Raw genomic sequence first — 19,165 nt, 5'->3', positions numbered from 1 at the left:
AATGTCTGAAAGAATGGAAGAGACTGCCTGGGGCCAAAGACTTCCTTCTGTTTGGTCTTGACAACAGAGAAGGTCTTCTGAATGATTGGTGAAAGGCTGTCCCAGTAAAGGAATGCTGCATCAGCTAATCGTGTGGGTAATACTGATGCTAGCACAGAGTCCAACTCCACATCCGGCACATTGTACATAGCTTGTACACCTACTTCAAGGCGACGAGACCAGCTAGCAAATGACTCAGTGCCATCTCACTGATTAGCTGGTGGTAGGTCAATTTTCAGGAGCCCTGAGAAGTCTTGTGGGGTTACAGAGTCATTAGCATTGTCCAAAGGTCCAGCTTCATTTGCATTGACCCGAAATTCAGGATCATCGTTAGCATTGTTCAAAGATTCAGTTTCAGAGTCAGACATGCTGTTCCAAGAAATTAGCAAAAAGTTGCAAAAGTGATTTTGTTTGGGGGCTGGTTTTGTGTTTTTGCTGGTTATTTTTCTATGGACATTGTGGATACCTTCACCAGCTAGTATTAAGATAAAGTACTCTTCTGGACAGCTGGTAAGAACTAGCTATTTGCTTGTTCTGTGAGATTTTGAGGATTACTGCAGTTTTGTCACGTTTGCCACATTCCAATACATACCATCGGTGTAAAGTACTTAAGTAAAAATACTTGAAAGTACTACTTAAGTAGTTTTTTGGGGGATATCTGTCCTTACTTTACTCTTTTTGACAACTTTTATCTTTGCTTCACTACATTCCTGAAGAAAATGATGTACTTTTTACTCCATACATTTTCCCAGACACCCAAAATTAAAGTACTTGTTGCATTTTGAATGCTTAGCAGGACAGGACAATTATCTAATTCACACACTTATCAAGAAAACATCCCTGGTCATCCCTACTGCCTCTGATCTGGCGGAATCACTAAACACAAGCTTCCTTTGTAAACTATGCCTGTTGGTGTTGGAGCGTGCCCCTGGCTATCTGTAAAAAAATACAAATAAATGGTGCTGACTGGTTTGCTTAATGTCAAATAAATAAAAACTTTTTAAAATGGTCACATGCGCCAAATACAACAGGTGTCGACCTTACCTTGAAATGCTTACTTACAAGCCCTGAAGTACGTTTTAGCAATTATATTTACTTTGATACCTAAGTATATTTAAAACCAAAAACGTTTAGACTTTTACTCAAGTAGGATTTTCTTGGTTGACTTTCACTTTTACTTGAGTTTCTATCAAGGTATCTTTACTTTTACGCAAGTATGAAAATTGTGTACTTTTTTCACCACTGATAAATATCGAGGGTCTGATTCTGGTGACATGACGATCTATGCTTGACTGCCGTTTGACTGCCGCAGATACATAATAATCTCATCATGTAGAATAAACAACCCGCACAGCATACCTGCACTGTATCTGCGAGCTATTGGCTAGAGGGCAAGTCTCAAGACCAGAGTATGCACATTTTCTACTTATCGCAACAGTTTTTGTAAACAAAACTATCAGTAGAGTTGAAAATGCTTTGGAAACACATTGAACTTTAGATATGTATTGAACTTTAGATATGAAAAAGTACATTTTGTGTGCAGAACCTCATCACACAATTATTTTTTATCCGCAACAAGTCCATTCGGTGGAAATATACCAATGATGGGAAAATGCACATATTTTCTTCATCCTAGAATATTTGTTTGAAAATCTGCTGCTAATTGGATGGAAACCTAGGGGGGGCTCATCTTTGTATCTGCGCCATTATAGCGTCTGTGACGGCATGGGCAGCAGCATTGACGTTATCTCGATGGTGCTTCTTCACAGTTGGCTGATCCTCGCCCTGATGACCTGATTGGACATGACTCCAAACGGGTCATCAAGAGGGATAAGCCAATGAAGTTGGAAGTCCCAGCCAGTTGACTACATTAAATGTGTTCTCACTAGTTACCACAGCTAAAGATTCAAACTTGTCTATTTCGTAAAAATTCATGAAAACTAAAATGTGCTTTAAAAAAAAAACCTTTAAAACAACGGTCGGACATCTTGGACGCAGTCACCAGTTCTTATTATACCTGTGGTTTGCATACGCCGTTTCGTGTTTGCCTCCATCTTGCTAGTTACGGTTTTACTTCGACTACTCCACCTGTGCACTATTAATGAGCAAGGGCGCAAGGAGCAATGTCCTTACAAGCATGAGCAGCAGGAGGCTTTTGGGCATTCTACCAGTGTTGCAGGGGAAGTGGCTCTGCTTGGCTGCGACTAGTTGTGGGTGTGGAAAAAATCTGTTTTTGCACTACCACCAGTGGGGAGTGGAAATCTGCAGGCACCACTGTGGCCACAACCGCAAGAAACATGAAAAGTAATGTTGTGCGTGCAGCTGTATGCAAGTAACTTGTTGAGGACCAGGGGTTGAATTCAGTTCAGTGAACAGAACCATTAAATAACAGGAACGAAAGTGATCCATTCATTTTTCTGTTATTTTACCAGGTAAGTTGACTGAGAACACATTCTCATCTGCAGCAACAACCTGGGGAATAGGAGGAATGAGCCAATTGTAAACTGGGGATTATTAGGTGACCGTGATGGTCAGATTGGGAATTTAGCCAGGACACCAGGGATTACACCCCTACTCTTACGATAAGTGCCAAGGGATCTTTAATGACCTCAGAGAGTCAGGACACCCGCTTAACATCCCATCCAAAAGACGGCACCCTACACAGGGCAGTGTCCCCAATCACTGCCCTGGGGCATTGGGATATTATTATTTTTTTAGACCAGAGGAAAGAGTGTCTCCTACTGGCCCTCCAACACCACTTCCAGCAGCATCTGGTCTACCATCCAGGAACTGACCAGGACCAACACTGCTTAGCTTCAGAAGCAAGCCAGCAGTGGTATGCAGGGTGTTTCATACTGTTCCTGAACAGAACCGTTATTTCAAAGGCATTGGGAACCTGTTAGTAACGTTATTTTACATACCAGGCAAAAAAAACGCAACCAAGAGCCTATGCAAAGACCTCACTCTGTCACTCAGAAACGTATTACAATGTCTGCCTGCAAGCTAGAAATCTTTGACTGTACCTGCCCCCCCCCCCCGAATCATAGACTACTGTACTGACATTACAAGTGTGATTCAGAAGATGGGGAGAGAGATTTTGAATTAGCGAGGGAAGAATGGATGAACTTTTTTAAAGCTAGTTAAGAATCCTATAGGCCTAGTTATCACGTTTGACGTTGGATTTATTAACGACAAAAAGGTAAGACGTGTTTTTTTTTGTTTTGCCTAAGATAATGCATGTCATAACAAGATGCCCAGAGCTTCAAGCCTCCTCCTCAAGCCTCTCCTGCTATCTCCCCACCTAGGATGAGCATTCGCAAAATTTCGCATCTTGCGCCATAGGCTATCTGTCCATCACGCATGTAAACAACTAGCTTGCTTGCTCTTTCTGAACTGATTGGTGAAGGAATTGAATGAGATAAATGTAAAAAAACAAACTGTTGATTTCACTGTTAATCAACAGGTGTAGACTGACAGTGAAATACTAACTTACGGGTCCTTCCCAACAATGCAGAGATAAAGAAATAGAAAAGCAAAACGTGTCATAAAAGTATTAATAAATACACAATGAGTAATGATAACTTGTAGTTTCTATATACATCACCAACCTCAAGACAAGCATACAATCTGTTGAGTCGTATGTCTCTAAATGTTTAATGTGGTTTTCATGTGGGTTTGTGTGTGTGTGTGTGTCTGCGTGTGACACTGCTTGTCCTTCTTGGCCTTCTCCAGCTCCTCATACTGCTTGATGTCGTAGATGAGTGTGAAGAGGTCATGCAAGTCAACGATCAGGGGCTTTGCCTGCTAGGGAGAGGGAGGGATGTGAAGGAAGAGGAGCACACACCTTCATCTTCCAGATGACACACACGCAGTTCACAAACACTTGTGTCGCATTCCCAACTGTGGTGTCCCTCCTTCCCAGAGGCGTAGTCGAAGGCCCGGTGGTAGTCGAAGGCCTGGGTATCCTTGGCGATATAGGAGATCTCATCCACCGAGTGGTGATGCAGCAGAACCTGAACACACAGGTAGGAAGTGACATAAGTTAGAGTTAGGAAGTGATGTAGTAGATCTGCGAAACAGGGAAGAGGAAGTGACAGATCAGGATGAGGAAATGGACTGATTTGATAGTTTAGTTAGATCCGGGAGTTTTTTCAGACATGTGACCTGTCTAGGAAAATTCCTGGCTCGACTCTATACATTTCTATGAATTTCATGAATTCTTGAAATAATGTTTTGTTTCAAAATGAGGGAGTGAACTGGGAATTCACGGTAAGTAGGCAGGCAGACCTTGATGACCAGTCTGATGAGACAGGACAAGTGTTCAATGCTGCTACCCATCCCTGGAGTTGGCCACGGCACTCAGGGGTAAGCAGAGGTCAGGGGTCATCAACAGTCACGATAAGTGGGAACAACAGGATGCATCTGACACACACAGACACACAAAATAAAAGTTGTTATTGTTTGTGCTGCACACACATACACACACATACACACACACTGAAGAGAGCCTCAGGAAAGGTGGGTGGAACAGAGTGCTATTATTTGTAATTACTTATATCTGTCATCAGATGACAGTAAGTGCCACACCTTACTACAGTAACTGTGCATGGGTTAGTACACTACATGACCAAAAGTATGTGGACACCTGCTTGTCTAACAGCTCATTCCAAAATCATGTGCATTAATATGGAGTTGGTTCCCCCTTTGCTGCTTTAACAGCCTCCACTCCTCTGGGAAGGCTTTCCAACAGGGCAGCTTTTGGAACATTGCTCAGGGGACTTGCTTCCATTCAGCCACAAGAGCATTAGTAAAGTCGGACACTGATGTTGGGCGATTAAGACTGGCTCGCAGTCGGCGTTCCAATTCATCCCAAAGGTGTTCGATGGGGTTGAGGTCAGGGCTCTGTGCAGGCCAGTCTAGTTCTTCCACACAATCTCAAAAAAAAAATCTGTATGGACCTAGCTGTAACAGGAAAGGGACATCCCCAAGCTGCTGCTACTAAGTTGGAAGCACAGAATCGTCTAGAATATCATTGTATACTGTAGCTTTAAGATTTCCCTTCACTAGAACTAAGGGGTCTATCCTGAACCATGAAAATCAGCCCCAGACCATAATTCCTCCTCCACCAAACTGTACAATTGGCACTATGCATTGGGGCAGGTAGCGTTCTCCTGGCATAAGCCAGAACCAGTTTTGTCCGTCGGACTGCCAGATGGTGAAGCATGATTCATCACTCCAGAAAATGCATTTCCACTGCTCCAGAGTCCAATGGCTGCAAGCTTTACACCACTTCAACAGACACTTGGGATTGTGCATGGTGATCTTAGGCTTGTGTGCATGCGGCTGTACGGCCATGGAAACCCATTTCATGAAGCTCCCGAAGGAACAGTTCTTGTGCTGACGTTTCTTACAGAGGCAGTTTGGAACACGGTAGTGAGTGTTGCAACCAAGGTCAGACGATTTTTATGCATTTCAGCACTCGGCAGTCCCTTTCTTTGAGCTTGTGTGGCCTACCACTTCACTGCTGAGCTGTTGTTGCTACTAGATGTTTCCACATCACAATAACAGTACTTACAGTTGACCGGGGAAGCTCTAACAGGGCAGAAATTTGAAGAACTGACTCTCCACCCGGCACAGCCAGAAGAGGACTGGCCACCCCTCATAGCCTGGTTCCTCTCTAGGTTTCTTCCTAGGTTCTGGCCTTTCTAGGGAGTTTTTCCTAGCCACCGTGCTTCTACACCTGCATTGCTTGCTGTTTGGGGTTTTATGCTGGGGTTCTGTACAGCACTTGGAGATATCAGCTGATGTAAGAAGGGCTATATAAATAAATGTGATTTGATTAGTTGGAACAGTGGCATCCTATGACAGTGCCACATTGAATGTCACTGAACTCTTCAGTAAGGCCATCCTACCGCCAATGTTTGTCTATGGAGATTGCATGGCTACGTGCTCGACTTTATACACCTGTCAGTGAGGCTGAAATAGCCGAATCCACTCATTTGTAGTGGTGTTCACATAGTTTTATGTGTATAGTGTATGTGTTGAGACTTCGATGAGTGAAGATCAATAGCAGAGTGGGTGAGACAGAGCCTGCCATACTGTTGTCTGATAGGTTCCACGACGGACAGACCTGGAGTTGCTGGAGCGTGTGGTTTTCCTGTCAGTCAGGAAGTAAGACACGCCGACGGTGATGTGATAACCCCCGGCCAGACAGGGGCGCCGTCTGCCTTGGCTCCTCCTCTCAGAAACAACGCTGCTGATGTCATAAGAAAGACGGGACACAATCAATTTCAATACTACAGCAGGAAGTGGGAGTCAATACCAACGATGTATGTTTAAGGGGTAAAGGATGTTACCAAATCTTCTGATCTGATGAGAAAGATGGCCAAAATGTTTGTGTTTAGAAATAAAAACAAAGTCATTCTCTGTTATGCTTGATCACCTCAGTTTTTCTCAATTGGCTTACACACATTTGTGTAATACAATCTGCAAATAAATAAATTAAAAATCCTACAATGTGATTTTCTGGATTTTTTTTCTAATTTTGTCTGTCATATTTGAAGTGTACCTGTGATGAAAATTACAGGCCTCTCTCATCTTTTTAAGTGGGAGAACTTGCACAATTGGTGGCTGACTAAATACTTTTTTGCCCCACTGTAGATCATTTTGTCATAAGAGAGTCAAGAATGCAAACATATCACAGGCACATTTCCAAGGGTGACATGAATTATCTTTATTTCAATCAAGAGTCCGGGACAATATCAGAAACAATCAGTAGTTTCCATCTGGAGTCCTCTGCAGGCTATGCCTCCGCTGCTACGTGCAGGGTTGTTACACTGGCGGCTCCGTGTCTTAGACCGCTCCGTGCAGGGTGACCACGAACCCCAGCAGCTCCAGCTGCCGTCTATGCCTATATCTATTTGGGACAAAGCTCAAAAGGTTAAACCTCCCCAACAGCATGGAAATGGCAATATTGTGGAAATGAAATAGAGATGTCAAAGCTACAGGTGAAGGCTTTTATCGTGTAGGTTTGTGTTTTAATTAAGAGAATGACCTGGTCGTTGGGTGATCTCACAACCCAGTCCACTGTAGCCAGATGGACACACACACTCACACCTGGTGCCTGGGGGGGAGGAGAGGAAGACATCATCCTCATCATCACTATCATCATCATCATCTTTCGTAGTTTCACAAATCTACAAAGTATAGCTGGATCGGGGAGGAAGTCCTTTAAGCAGGGGGCTGGAGGGAGGGTGTTTACCTTTGAGAACAGCCAGTCCGTTGTTGCGGCAGGGGGCACAGCGGCAAGAGCTGTTCTCCTCCAGGTATTCAGCCAGGGCTCTCCTCAGGTTCTTCTTCAGCGAGTTAGCGCTGGAGAAGTCTCTGGCGGTCACCAGCTCATATAGCGGCCGCGTCTGTCACACAGACAACAACAACAATACTTCAACATCATCACAACCAGCTCAGGGCTGGAGTCTGACAGACTGGTAGAGGTCACCTATAGAGGAACCTTTGGGAAATCTGAATGAGAGAGAGAGAGAGAGAGAGAGAGAGAGAGAGAGAGAGAGAGAGAGAGAGAGAGAGAGAGAGAGAGAGAGAGAGAGAGAGAGAATGAGAGGTGCATGAAGAGAGTGATAAAATAAAGAGTAAAATAGTGAGTGAGATAAATAGAAAGGACAAGTCCCAGGTTGCTAAAGAGAAGTGAAAGAGAATAGAATTCTGTAGTAAACTGTAGTATTTTGTAGAAAACTATACTACACACTACAGTAATCACTGTAGTATATACTACATGACAGTATTACATTTGCATATAGCCTGTCCATTCCCCTCCCCCATATCCCAATTTGTGCCACCCGTAAGTGAAAAACCTAAGTATAGACAATATACTGTGTTCCCTACAGGTTATAAAAAAAGATTAGCTCTGAACTATCCATTTAGACCTCAGTTCTACTTACTTACTTACTTACTTACTTACTTACCTACCTACTTCCTATATATCTACTTACAGATTATGGAAAATTTGCTCTTTCAGTATTTTGTCCAGTAGTTTTCTTTAAGGACAAAACCCCCACAGTTTTGCCAAAGATAATACAAAGAAAAAACTCTAGTAAATACTATAGTAATGTCTGCAAAAACCCTACAATAAATACTACTGTACAGTATAAACACTACAATAAATACTACTGTTTAGTATAAACACTACAGTAAATACTATAGCACATACTTAAGTTTTTTTTTTCTACAGTATTTACAGTATACAGTAAACAGTAAAAACCACAGTATACTACAGTCATGTCTGCAACACTGCAGTAAATACTATAGCATTAACTGTAGTGTTTTTGCAGACTTTAGACTAAAGTCTGCCAAAAACACTACAGTCAACACTACAGCAAAGTCTTCAAAAAACACTACAGTGAATACTATAGTATTTAACCATAGCATACGATAGTATTTTTTCATGCGGGTGTAGAATGAGAGGGAGTGTATACAAAAGAGACTGAGATAAATGGAGAGAGAGACAGCATTCCCACCACGCTGCGGATGAAGTCAGGGTTGTAATGCACTGCTTCTCCCCACAGTCTCATCAGTTGTGGCGTGGGCAGCTTCTTGGCAGCCAGCGAGGTGATGGACTCACTGTCACCCCCCCGAACCACCGCGACAAAGTCCTCCACCATGCTGCCTTTCACTGTGTCCTCTAGAGGAGGAGGGAGACGGCGCGGAGAGAGAGGAAGATAGAGACACTTAAAGAGGAGGAGGAAATGGCTATTTGTTCTACAGTACGAGACAGAAAGAGAGACCTGTATTGCCGGTGATCTAGATCCACTCCTCACCTCCCATTTCATTGAGCAGACCATCACAACCACCTCCCTCGACCCCCACAGTCACATACACTCCCTTGATGTTGGCCCCCACCTTCAGACCTATCTGCACACAGTTCTTGTAGGCTTCCAGAGAGTAATCTAAAATGGGAGTGGAGATATAGTAGAGTATTACTACTACCATTGTGATATGGTACTTTATTTCATTTGTCCATGGGTAGCTGCTGTGAAGTGAAATGTCACCCTAAGGCCCCGCAGTGCACTAGCCTCTTTGTATGGAATAGCAAAGCATCGTCGGTCACCTGTCTTCTCCAGCTTCTCCTTGTCCAGGATGACCGTGTACTCGTAGTCTCCTCCCAGGGTAGCCTCTGTGATGTAATGGGTGCCATAGTCTCTGTAGATCTGTCTGTACTCTCCGTAGTTGTAGGACTGGGGCAAGGCACGAAGACGCAGGAAGAACTCCGGGTGCAGCATCAGATCCTCTGACTTCAGGATGTATCGGGCCAGTTGCAGCTCTGCCTTGGCCTGGACAAAGCTGTTTTCCTGTGGAGGGGTGGCGGGCAAAGGGGCGTGTCAGGAGGGCTTGGTTACTGACTGTGAATGACCCAAAACGTTGATTTTGGGGTGAATTGTGCCTTTGTGTTGTTCAGAACGTTGCAGATAGAAATGTACCGGTAGTAAATAGAGCCGGCTCAGTTCCCTATTATACAAGACAGACAATCATATCTGTTCTACACAATGCATTTCTATCGGGAACATTCTGTAATGATGCTCTCTTCTGAACAGACCCCTGATGGACAACTCTCACCTTCCTAGAGGCGCGGCGTATTTTCTTCTCTGACTTGGAGTATTTGGAGTCAGCGTAGTTGAAGCCGAACTCGGCCACCCCCGGCACGGCAAAGCCAATGGACACCGTGGTCTTGGAAGAGCGCTCCGTCATGGTGTAATGGACAAACTCAGAGTATGACTCGAAAGACTGCAGCTTGAAGTCGTATGTGCCTTTGGTCTGTGGCAGACAAACAAGAGAAAAGTAATGTTTACATTCACTACAGGTCACAGTCACACATGTACTGTAGCAGCAACCCAGTTATGAATAACTGTATACTCTATACTGCTCTTAAAACACCTGAAATCATGAAGCATATTGCTGAGACAACATGTCTGTATTGTCCAGTTATATTAATCATTAGAAATGTGGTAGTGGAGAAGAAGGAAGGATGCATTTTAAGAGTATTCGATTAGGGCCCTTGCTAATGCTATAGGTTATAAGGCTTCCTACCTCCAGTGTGTACTGCTGTAGGTTATAAGGCTCCCTACCTCCAGTGTGTACTGATGTAGGTTATAAGGCTCCCTACCTCCAGTGTGTACTGATGTAGGTTATAAGGCTCCCTACCTCCAGTGTGTACTGATGTAGGTTATAAGGCTTCCTACCTCCAGTGTGTACTGCTGCAGGTTATAAGGCTTCCTACCTCCAGTGTGTACATGTAGGTTATGCTTCCTACCTCCAGTGTGTACTGTAGGTTATAAGGCTTCCTACCTCCAGTGTGTACTGCTGCAGGTTATAAGGCTTCCTACCTCCAGTGTGTACTGCTGTAGGTTATAAGGCTTCCTACCTCCAGTGTGTACTGCTGCAGGTTATAAGGCTTCCTACCCTACCTCCAGTGTGTACTGCTGCAGGTTATAAGGCTTCCTACCTCCAGTGTGTACTGCTGTAGGTTATAAGGCTTCCTACCTCCAGTGTAGGTTATAAGGCTTCCTACCTCCAGTGTGTACTGCTGTAGGTTATAAGGCTTCCTACCTCCAGTGTGTACTGCTGCAGGTTATAAGGCTTCCTACCTCCAGTGTGTACTGCTGTAGGTTATAAGGCTTCCTACCTCCAGTGTGTACTGCTGTAGGTTATAAGGCTTCCTACCTCCAGTGTGTACTGCTGTAGGTTATAAGGCTTCCTACCTCCAGTGTGTACTGCTGTAGGTTATAAGGCTTCCTACCTCCAGTGTGTACTGCTGTAGGTTATAAGGCTTCCTACCTCCAGTGTGTACTGCTGTAGGTTATAAGGCTTCCTACCTCCAGTGTGTACTGCTGCAGGTTATAAGGCTTCCTGAACCTGACGTCCTGGATGTAGTGAGGCAAGCAACTGCCTGCGTAGTATCTGTTGTCAATGACCACTCCCTCTAAGTTACTGTTCAGTATGTTGATTCTACAGGAGAGAGAAAGGGATTCACTTTCACGTAACTCCAGTGCTGATGTCAATGTGTACGCCGAGCTCAAGTTTTTACTCGGCCCACAGTGAACATGCCTCACCCTTTGGCCAGGTTCTCGATGCCATGGTACTCCTGTGCCTCCTGCTTGCAGGCCTTGTTCACCTTCTGACAGCCCTTCTCATCTGACCAGTCCCCACAGTCATCATCCCCATTACAGCGCAGGTCTATAGGCACACAGCGCCCTGGGAAGACACACAGGTCACATCTCAAATCACACCACATTCCCTATGTGGTCCTCTAGTTTTGTTTCAGAGCCCTATCCTGGCAGTGCACTTTGTGGAGTAAAACTTTTCATTTGATATACTTGATATATTTGATATAGCACTTTTAAAAAAAATTTTTTTTTACATCCACACAGACATCTAGAAGACATGCATGGGACTAAGCCGTGTAAAAATAGCAGGCATATAGTTTTGAGATCAGAAGAGAGAATACCAGTGGTTAGGATTATTCAAATCAGGCTTAACGTTAGGGTTAACTTGGTGGATTGTGTGGAAAGAATACCTGTGTAAGTGCAGAGGAAGCCTTCACACAGAGGTGTTTCATCATGTGTACAGTCGTAGCGAGATGGAGGGCTACAGGGCTCCACCTCTTTGCCCTGGACATGACAGGGCTCCCCGCCAAACTGAGATGGCTGGACAAGCTTAGCATAACGATACTGGGGGAAGGGCGATGGAGAGGGGAGGGTGAGAGAGAATAAAAGACAATTGAAAACAATTCGAATGCTACAGTGCAACACCTAAGTGCCCACTTACTGTACAGCTATTAGTCACAGAAAGGCTGCATTACCTAGTCTGCATTACCCAGTCTGCATTACCCAGTCTGTGCACAGAATGTGAAATACACCCCATGTCCGTTATGATATCAGAACTATGTTTTCACTCTCTCTTTATCCGTGTCAAGTGGATTACAGACAGCAACCTGTGCCACTTACGCTATACTCTCCACTAACAGGTTTTTATCTACCATCCTCCTCCTCATCATCATCCATTTCTTCCTCCTCCTGCTAATATTCACCCTCTTCTTCCTGCAGACATCGCAGCGCGTCCAGGAGGACCACTCTGATTGTACACAGTCCACCGGCTGCACGGCGACCTGAGTCCCCACAGACCGAGCCTCACGGACGCCACTGGGCTCCTCGCCACTGCCGGCTATGGCAACATCACTGAAACATAGGTCACCATAACTCAGCTCACCGCACTGCATCAGCCTATTATATTAGTCAAGCAGGGTACGACGGGAGGAATCATCTGTGTGTTGATGTGATAGAAAATCATTACGGTTTCAAAAAGGTGGACTTCTTTGAAGAAATATGCACACGCACACGCACACACACACACACACACACACACACACACACACACACACACACACACACAACTTGTGGGGACACACAATGGGGACACACAATTCAGCCACATTCAAAATCATATATTCCCTAAAACCTAACCTTAACCTTAAACAATACCCTAGCTCCTAACCACAACCCTAAAACTAACCCTAGCTCCTAACCCTGATTCTAACTTTAACCCTAAACCCCCTAGAAATAGCATTTGACCTTGTGGGGACTAACAAAATGTCCCCAGTTGGTCAAATGTTTGTTAGTTTACTATTCTTGTGGGGACTTCTGCACGCACACACACCATTTTCTATTCTCAATGGACTTTTGCATTGATTTAAACAACCAACAATTTAAATCCAGAATAATGTTCCCTCCTGTTGTACAAGGCCTCCATCTAAAACCTTACCCATAAAACCTTACCCATTCATTGCAGTACACCCATAAGTGTACTGCAATGAACCTCACATGAAGTCATACAATGTCTGGTATTGACGCTTGTCGAGGACAGCCATTGCCCTTGAATCTCTATCTTCCACACACAGAGTGAATTAAGGTCTTACCGGAGTAGGAGCAAGCACAATGCAGCACAGAGGAGGCAGTAGCCTAGGCCAACGGTAGGCTTCAACAAGGACACAGAGAGCATGGTAGTTGTGGTGGATCTGAAAAATCTCCAATAAGACGGACGCACAGACCTGACGAGACAACAGTGTGTTCAGCTGTGTATGTGTGTGTGTGTGCGTGCGTGTACTTATGTGTGTGTGTACATGTGTGTTTGTCCGTGCGCGTGTGTGTGTTCAGGTATCTCTGTCTGTCTGTAAACACACACTGATCAATAGAAGCGGGGGCATGGACTCAATGTTAGGTTCAGACCGTGAGTCTGTTACGGGAATCTCCACTTTCATAAGTCAGGTATTAGGAAACTCAAAGCACACAGATCATGTTTGGTGTACAGTACATTATGTTGGTCTGGAGATCTCCCAGACTGTTTGTTTACCTTCTTTGACCTTCATCAAATTACCCTTGACAGAAACATCAGCTCCATCCACACAATATGGAGTGATTGCTTATAAATGTAAAAACAAAAAGCTATTTGAAATAGATTTGAGGTCAACTTCAGTTAAAATGCTTCATGTAGGTTTGTGTTGGTGGATATATGCCATTAACAACACACAATTACAGAGTCATGTACGGTTGGCAGAAGGAGGTACTATCTCAACAGCATTAAGAATGACCTCGTTTCCATTCTCCATTTCAAAGAGCTTTCTTCTGCATGTGCTGACTGGACAGGGCCCAGGTAATAGCAAGAACACAGCCCCCTCTGTTGGATCCATTGAGTTGGAACAAAATACATGCAGGACTTATTTCAGGGTCGCTGAAATGACCAGGTGTTTTCTTAGAAAGCACACCATGAAATGGTCATTTGACAGCAATATCCTACGAATGACCATTTTTTGTTGCGGTACACAGTGATACAAATGGCTGACGCAACATACAAAGTTCAGGAGAAAACGGTGAATCACATGATCTTTTATTTGTGACTGAACAGTGGGCATGAGTAGCACAGTAGATGGGACGAAATATACGTACAAAAAGTCCTCTTTCTCTTTTCAAGACCGTTCGGGGGATTCATAAATAAAATGGGACCATTTCGCTTAGCTTTTTCTTAGACGAGCAGGGTTACAGTTATTATCATCATAGTCTAGAAGTAAATAGTAATCATATTTATATTATTTCATAGCCATATAAAGTCTCCACGTTTTGTCCATTTGTAACTCTGTGAAGCGGACAGACCTACAATATGCCCCAAACCCTCAGTTGCATCAATGAATTGTGTTACTGAAATACAATGACAGGACGATGTAACAGTGACAGGGCAACCAAACCTGTCCAACTGATAGTAATAAGGCATAGTAATGCACTCTGGAGTCTGCAGCTGGATGGGCCATCTCAACTAGCTTATTGGTTTTGGTTCCTAGAAACCACCTAGATATGTCTAGCAGACCTGGGTTCAAATACCATTTGAGATCATTTCAAATTGTTTCGCTGTGCGTGATTGAGCTTGCCTGTTGCAATGGGGCCAATATGAAATTCCCAAAATGCAAACCCCGCCCACCTGGCACTAGAGGCAGGCTAAAGCAAATGCTCAAAAGTATTTAAATAGCATTTGAACCCAGGTCTGGAAGCAGTAGAGTAGATCAACATTGAGTTTGAAAGCAAAACATTGAAGTGTGAGTAGTACACCTGTCTGGAAGTCTAAAACAGCTAAGAAACAAGGTTATGCAGGAGATCCCCCCCCCCCTTTCCCTCTCCCCCAGGTAAAAGTGACAGTGACTTTATTAAGAAATTAGCCTGTGGATATTTTGTTGTTGTTGTGTGACTTCATTTTCAAAAGAGTGAGTTACGTCACACGTAGGTAACAGGCGTCATCGCTTTGATTCAATGGCTAAGTAACACAGATGCACAGTTCATATGTCACAGACCGACCAAACCCAACAGAGAAACAGAAAGAACAAAAAAGAAATTGCCAACAAAAGCAAAGCAAAGATGATACAGATGATCCAGATGATACAGACAGAGGTGCTGGTAGGGCATTGCTTTAGAGTTGAGAGCCACAGGTAGGCAGTGTCAGAGAGGCAGATGACGGACCTATCTTATGGCACAGAGATGCAGGTGTACAGTCGGGGCCTTGATGAAATCTTATTTACAAAATAGAAGTTTGGCAAACAGGATTTTTATTTCGGCCGATGCCTCAAACATTTTTTTTTGTTACCCTAAAAACTCTCATACGCATCAACTCGGTAGTCGCAGCTTACAAATGGCAAATGATATTGTTTTATCTTTTAGCTTTGAAAAGGGAGCTACGGAGAACAGTTGTCTCGCAGTCGCTGTGGCGTTTGGCTGGATCCACAATACAAAGTCTGTTCATGCAAATAGAACAAGTCAGTTCTTTGAAAACATTTGGGAAATCCATCTGTTCTGCACAATGAGTCCTTGCAAGGTACAACCCCAAAGGACACCATTCCTCATCAAAATACCTAAAAAATCATCAGAATCCATAGAACCCATTTACAATCCTCTTTCTGAACTTGCTGTGTGATTGGTTCTTCCAGGTCACATGATAGATTGGACATCTCCTCCCACTGACCTGTGGCAGAATGTTGTCATGGCAACGGCCTGCTGCTACAGTTTCAAAGGTCACTTCCTGGGAGAAAAACCTTCCAATTGGCAAAGGGAGAAAAAAGACAAGGTTTGTCCATAATGAGGAGTGTGTTGTGTTGTCCGTCTCAAGAGAGAAGCCAGTCCTATGGTGCTGCTACTTTAGACTGCCAATATTAATAGTCCCCAGAACAAAACAGTGATCAGTGTAATCCAGCTATGTGGAGAGACACAGGAGTCTAGAGTCTCTCCTCTCCCTCTCAGTATGCTGTCCTCCTCCTGCTCCTCTTCTCTCTTCTCATGTCCTCTTGTTGGTCATATCTCTGGGCATAGAGAGGATTCTTCTCCTGGAGAGGGAGGGAGCCGCATTAGAACACATACACGTGTGTGAAATATGTGCAATTATGAGTCTATGGACAGCAGGTGGCAGTATTGTTCCTTACTTTGATCATACTTAATCAATGCAGCAATGTTCCATTTTACAACGTACTACAGAGCCATAATAAAATAAACCTTTAAATGAAAATCACAGCTCTTCCATAATTGGCTGAGGACCATTTAGCTGCAAGGACACAGAGAGAGAGAGAGAGAGACTAAAAGACAAACAAGAGATCTGTGCCTCTGAAAAGACACCAGACAGACAGGCAATAAGAGCTGAGCAGTAGAGTGTTGTTAGACCAATCAATAAAACAGAGATGTTTTAAGCAGCCTTAAGGGGATACAAAAGGTTAGAGGATAGAACAGGAGAGGATCGGAGAGAGGGTGAGGGGTGGGATGAGGAGATGAGAGGGAAGGGGAGGAGAGAACGGGGTGATAAGAGGAGAGTGGTAGGAGAGTAGAGAAGAAACCCACCCAGAGTCCCAGTGTTCTCTAGCTGTCTTCCTGCGGACAGGTCTGGGCCTGTGGACAGTCAGATGGAGCATCACTGGAAGGACAGGGAGACCGAGCCCGGTTGCATGAGCCCTAGGTGGAAAGAGGGAGAGACAGAGAAAGAAAGAGAGAGAGAGAGAGAGAGAGAGAGAGAGAGAGAGAGAGAGAGAGTGGGAGAATGGTTGATTCTAGTATTCACCCATTAACACAAGTGCCGAGGCAGTAATGTTGACTGCATATGAATGTAACGTTTATATATCTCTGCCATGCCCCCTTCCGTCCTTGACTTCTCCTAAGTGCGTTTATTGCGTCTATTCCCTCCGCAAGGCTATCAAACAAGCTAAGCGCCAGTACAGAGACAAAGTAGAATCTCAATTCAACGGCTCAGACACAAGAGGCATGTGGCAGGGTCTACAGTCAATCACGGACTACAGGAAGAAACCCAGCCCAGTCACGGACCAGGATGTCTTGCTCCCAGGCAGACTAAATAACTTTTTTGCCCGCTTTGAGGACAATACAGTGCCACTGACACGGCCTGCAACGAAAACATGCGGTCTCTCCTTCACTGCAGCCGAAGTGAGTAAGACATTTAAACGTGTTAACCCTCGCAAGGCTGCAGGCCCAGATGGCATCCCCAGCCGCGCCCTCAGAGCATGCGCAGACCAGCTGGCCGGTGTGTTTACGGACATATTCAATCAATCCCTATACCAGTCTGCTGTTCCCACATGCTTCAAGAGGGCCACCATTGTTCCTGTTCCCAAGAAAGCTAAGGTAACTGAGCTAAACGACTACCGCCCCGTAGCACTCACATCCGTCATCATGAAGTGCTTTGAGAGACTAGTCAAGGACCATATCACCTCCACCCTACCTGACACCCTAGACCCACTCCAATTTGCTTACCACCCAAATAGGTCCACAGACGATGCAATCTCAACCACACTGCACACTGCCCTAACCCATCTGGACAAGAGGAATACCTATGTGAGAATGCTGTTCATCGACTACAGCTCGGCATTCAACACCATAGTACCCTCCAAGCTCGTCATCAAGCTCGAGACCCTGGGTCTCGACCCCGCCCTGTGCAACTGGGTACTGGACTTCCTGACGGGCCGCCCCCAGGTGGTGAGGGTAGGCAACAACATCTCCTCCCCGCTGATCCTCAACACTGGGGCCCCACAAGGGTGCGTTCTGAGCCCTCTCCTGTACTCCCTGTTCACCCACGACTGCGTGGCCACGCACGCCTCCAACTCAATCATCAAGTTTGCGGACGACACAACAGTGGTAGGCTTGATTACCAACAACGACGAGACGGCCTACAGGGAGGAGGTGAGGGCCCTCGGAGTGTGGTGTCAGGAAAATAACCTCACACTCAACGTCAACAAAACTAAGGAGATGATTGTGGAATTCAGGAAACAGCAGAGGGAACACCCCCCCATCCACATCGATGGAACAGTAGTGGAGAGGGTAGCAAGTTTTAAGTTCTCGGCATACACATCACAGACAAACTGAATTGGTCCACTCACACAGACAGCATCGTGAGGAAGGCGCAGCAGCGCCTCTTCAACCTCAGGAGGCTGAAGAAATTCGGCTTGTCACCAAAAGCACTCACAAACTTCTACAGATGCACAATCGAGAGCATCCTGGCGGGCTGTATCACCGCCTGGTATGGCAACTGCACCGCCCTCAACCGTAAGGCTCTCCAGAGGGTAGTGAGGTCTGCACAACGCATCACCGGGGGCAAACTACCTGCCCTCCAGGACACCTACACCACCCGATGCTACAGGAAGGCCATAAAGATCATCAAGGACATCAACCACCCGAGCCACTGCCTGTTCACCCCGCTGTCATCCAGAAGGCGAGGTCAGTACAGGTGCATCAAAGCTGGGACCGAGAGACTGAAAAACAGCTTCTATCTCAAGGCCATCAGACTGTTAAACAGCCACCACTAACATTGAGTGGCTACTGCCAACACACTGTCAATGACACTGACTCTACTCCAGCCACTTTAATAATGGGAATTGATGGGAAATGATGTAAATATATCACTAGCCACTTTAAACAATGCTACCTTATATAATGTTACTTACCCTACATTATTCATCTCATATGCATACGTAGATACTGTACTCTATATCATCGACTGCATCCTTATGTAATACATGTATCACTAGCCCCTTTAACTATGCCACTTGGTTTACATACTCATCTCATATGTATATACTGTACTCGATATCATCTACTGTATCTTGCCTATGCTGCTCTGTACCATCACTCATTCATATATCCTTATGTACATATTCTTTATCCCCTTACACTGTGTATAAGACAGTAGTTTTTTGGAATTGTTAGTTAGATTACTTGTTCGTTATTACTGCATTGTCGGAACTAGAAGCACAAGCATTTCGCTACACTCGCATTAACATCTGCTAACCATGTGTATGTGACAAATAACATTTGATTTGATTTGATTTTGTACGTTGTGAGAATGTCGATATCACTAACAGAATATATGTGTTACAAGAGGACATCGTTTTCTCCTCTGGAGCACCAGAAAGGTGACTTTTTCAAACACATCCTCCGACAGAGTCACATGCAGGTAAGATGTTTTCCTATATTGTATCTGAGGTTTCCAAAAACACTTCCCTTTGACAAATGACTCTCAAAATTGAAGAGATTAG

At 44.6% G+C, this 19,165-nt stretch overlaps 2 protein-coding genes across 2 annotated transcripts in view; both read right to left on the bottom strand.

The window, feature by feature from the left end:
• The window catches only part of LOC112226758 (phospholipid phosphatase 3), a 37,341-nt gene extending 30,755 nt beyond the window's left edge, over window positions 1-6,586 (bottom strand). The window contains exons 1-3 of the mRNA XM_024391282.2: window positions 6,170-6,586; window positions 4,327-4,461; window positions 3,884-4,052 (exon numbers count right to left, since the gene is read on the bottom strand). Of these exons, the coding sequence (XP_024247050.1) occupies window positions 3,884-4,052; window positions 4,327-4,377 (220 nt within the window). The 5' untranslated portion in view covers window positions 4,378-4,461; window positions 6,170-6,586. The remainder of the gene's footprint in view (window positions 1-3,883; window positions 4,053-4,326; window positions 4,462-6,169) is intronic.
• A 161-nt stretch (window positions 6,587-6,747) lies between these two features.
• LOC112226757 (complement component 8, beta polypeptide) overlaps window positions 6,748-19,165 on the bottom strand; it is a 40,593-nt gene continuing 28,175 nt past the window's right edge. Inside the window, exons 12-24 of the mRNA XM_024391281.2 lie at window positions 16,491-16,580; window positions 13,022-13,164; window positions 12,137-12,284; window positions 11,624-11,777; window positions 11,160-11,301; window positions 10,923-11,055; window positions 9,667-9,864; window positions 9,161-9,401; window positions 8,871-8,999; window positions 8,571-8,734; window positions 7,301-7,454; window positions 7,094-7,162; window positions 6,748-6,955 (exon numbers count right to left, since the gene is read on the bottom strand). Coding sequence (XP_024247049.2) covers window positions 6,801-6,955; window positions 7,094-7,162; window positions 7,301-7,454; window positions 8,571-8,734; window positions 8,871-8,999; window positions 9,161-9,401; window positions 9,667-9,864; window positions 10,923-11,055; window positions 11,160-11,301; window positions 11,624-11,777; window positions 12,137-12,284; window positions 13,022-13,164; window positions 16,491-16,580 — 1,920 coding nt within the window. The 3' untranslated portion in view covers window positions 6,748-6,800. The remainder of the gene's footprint in view (window positions 6,956-7,093; window positions 7,163-7,300; window positions 7,455-8,570; window positions 8,735-8,870; window positions 9,000-9,160; window positions 9,402-9,666; window positions 9,865-10,922; window positions 11,056-11,159; window positions 11,302-11,623; window positions 11,778-12,136; window positions 12,285-13,021; window positions 13,165-16,490; window positions 16,581-19,165) is intronic.

Source organism: Oncorhynchus tshawytscha, linkage group LG28, assembly GCF_018296145.1.
Source record: "Oncorhynchus tshawytscha isolate Ot180627B linkage group LG28, Otsh_v2.0, whole genome shotgun sequence".
NCBI lineage: Eukaryota > Metazoa > Chordata > Actinopteri > Salmoniformes > Salmonidae > Oncorhynchus > Oncorhynchus tshawytscha.
Note: the sequence above shows the minus strand (reverse complement) of the source record. Positions and strands in the feature narration are given on the sequence as shown.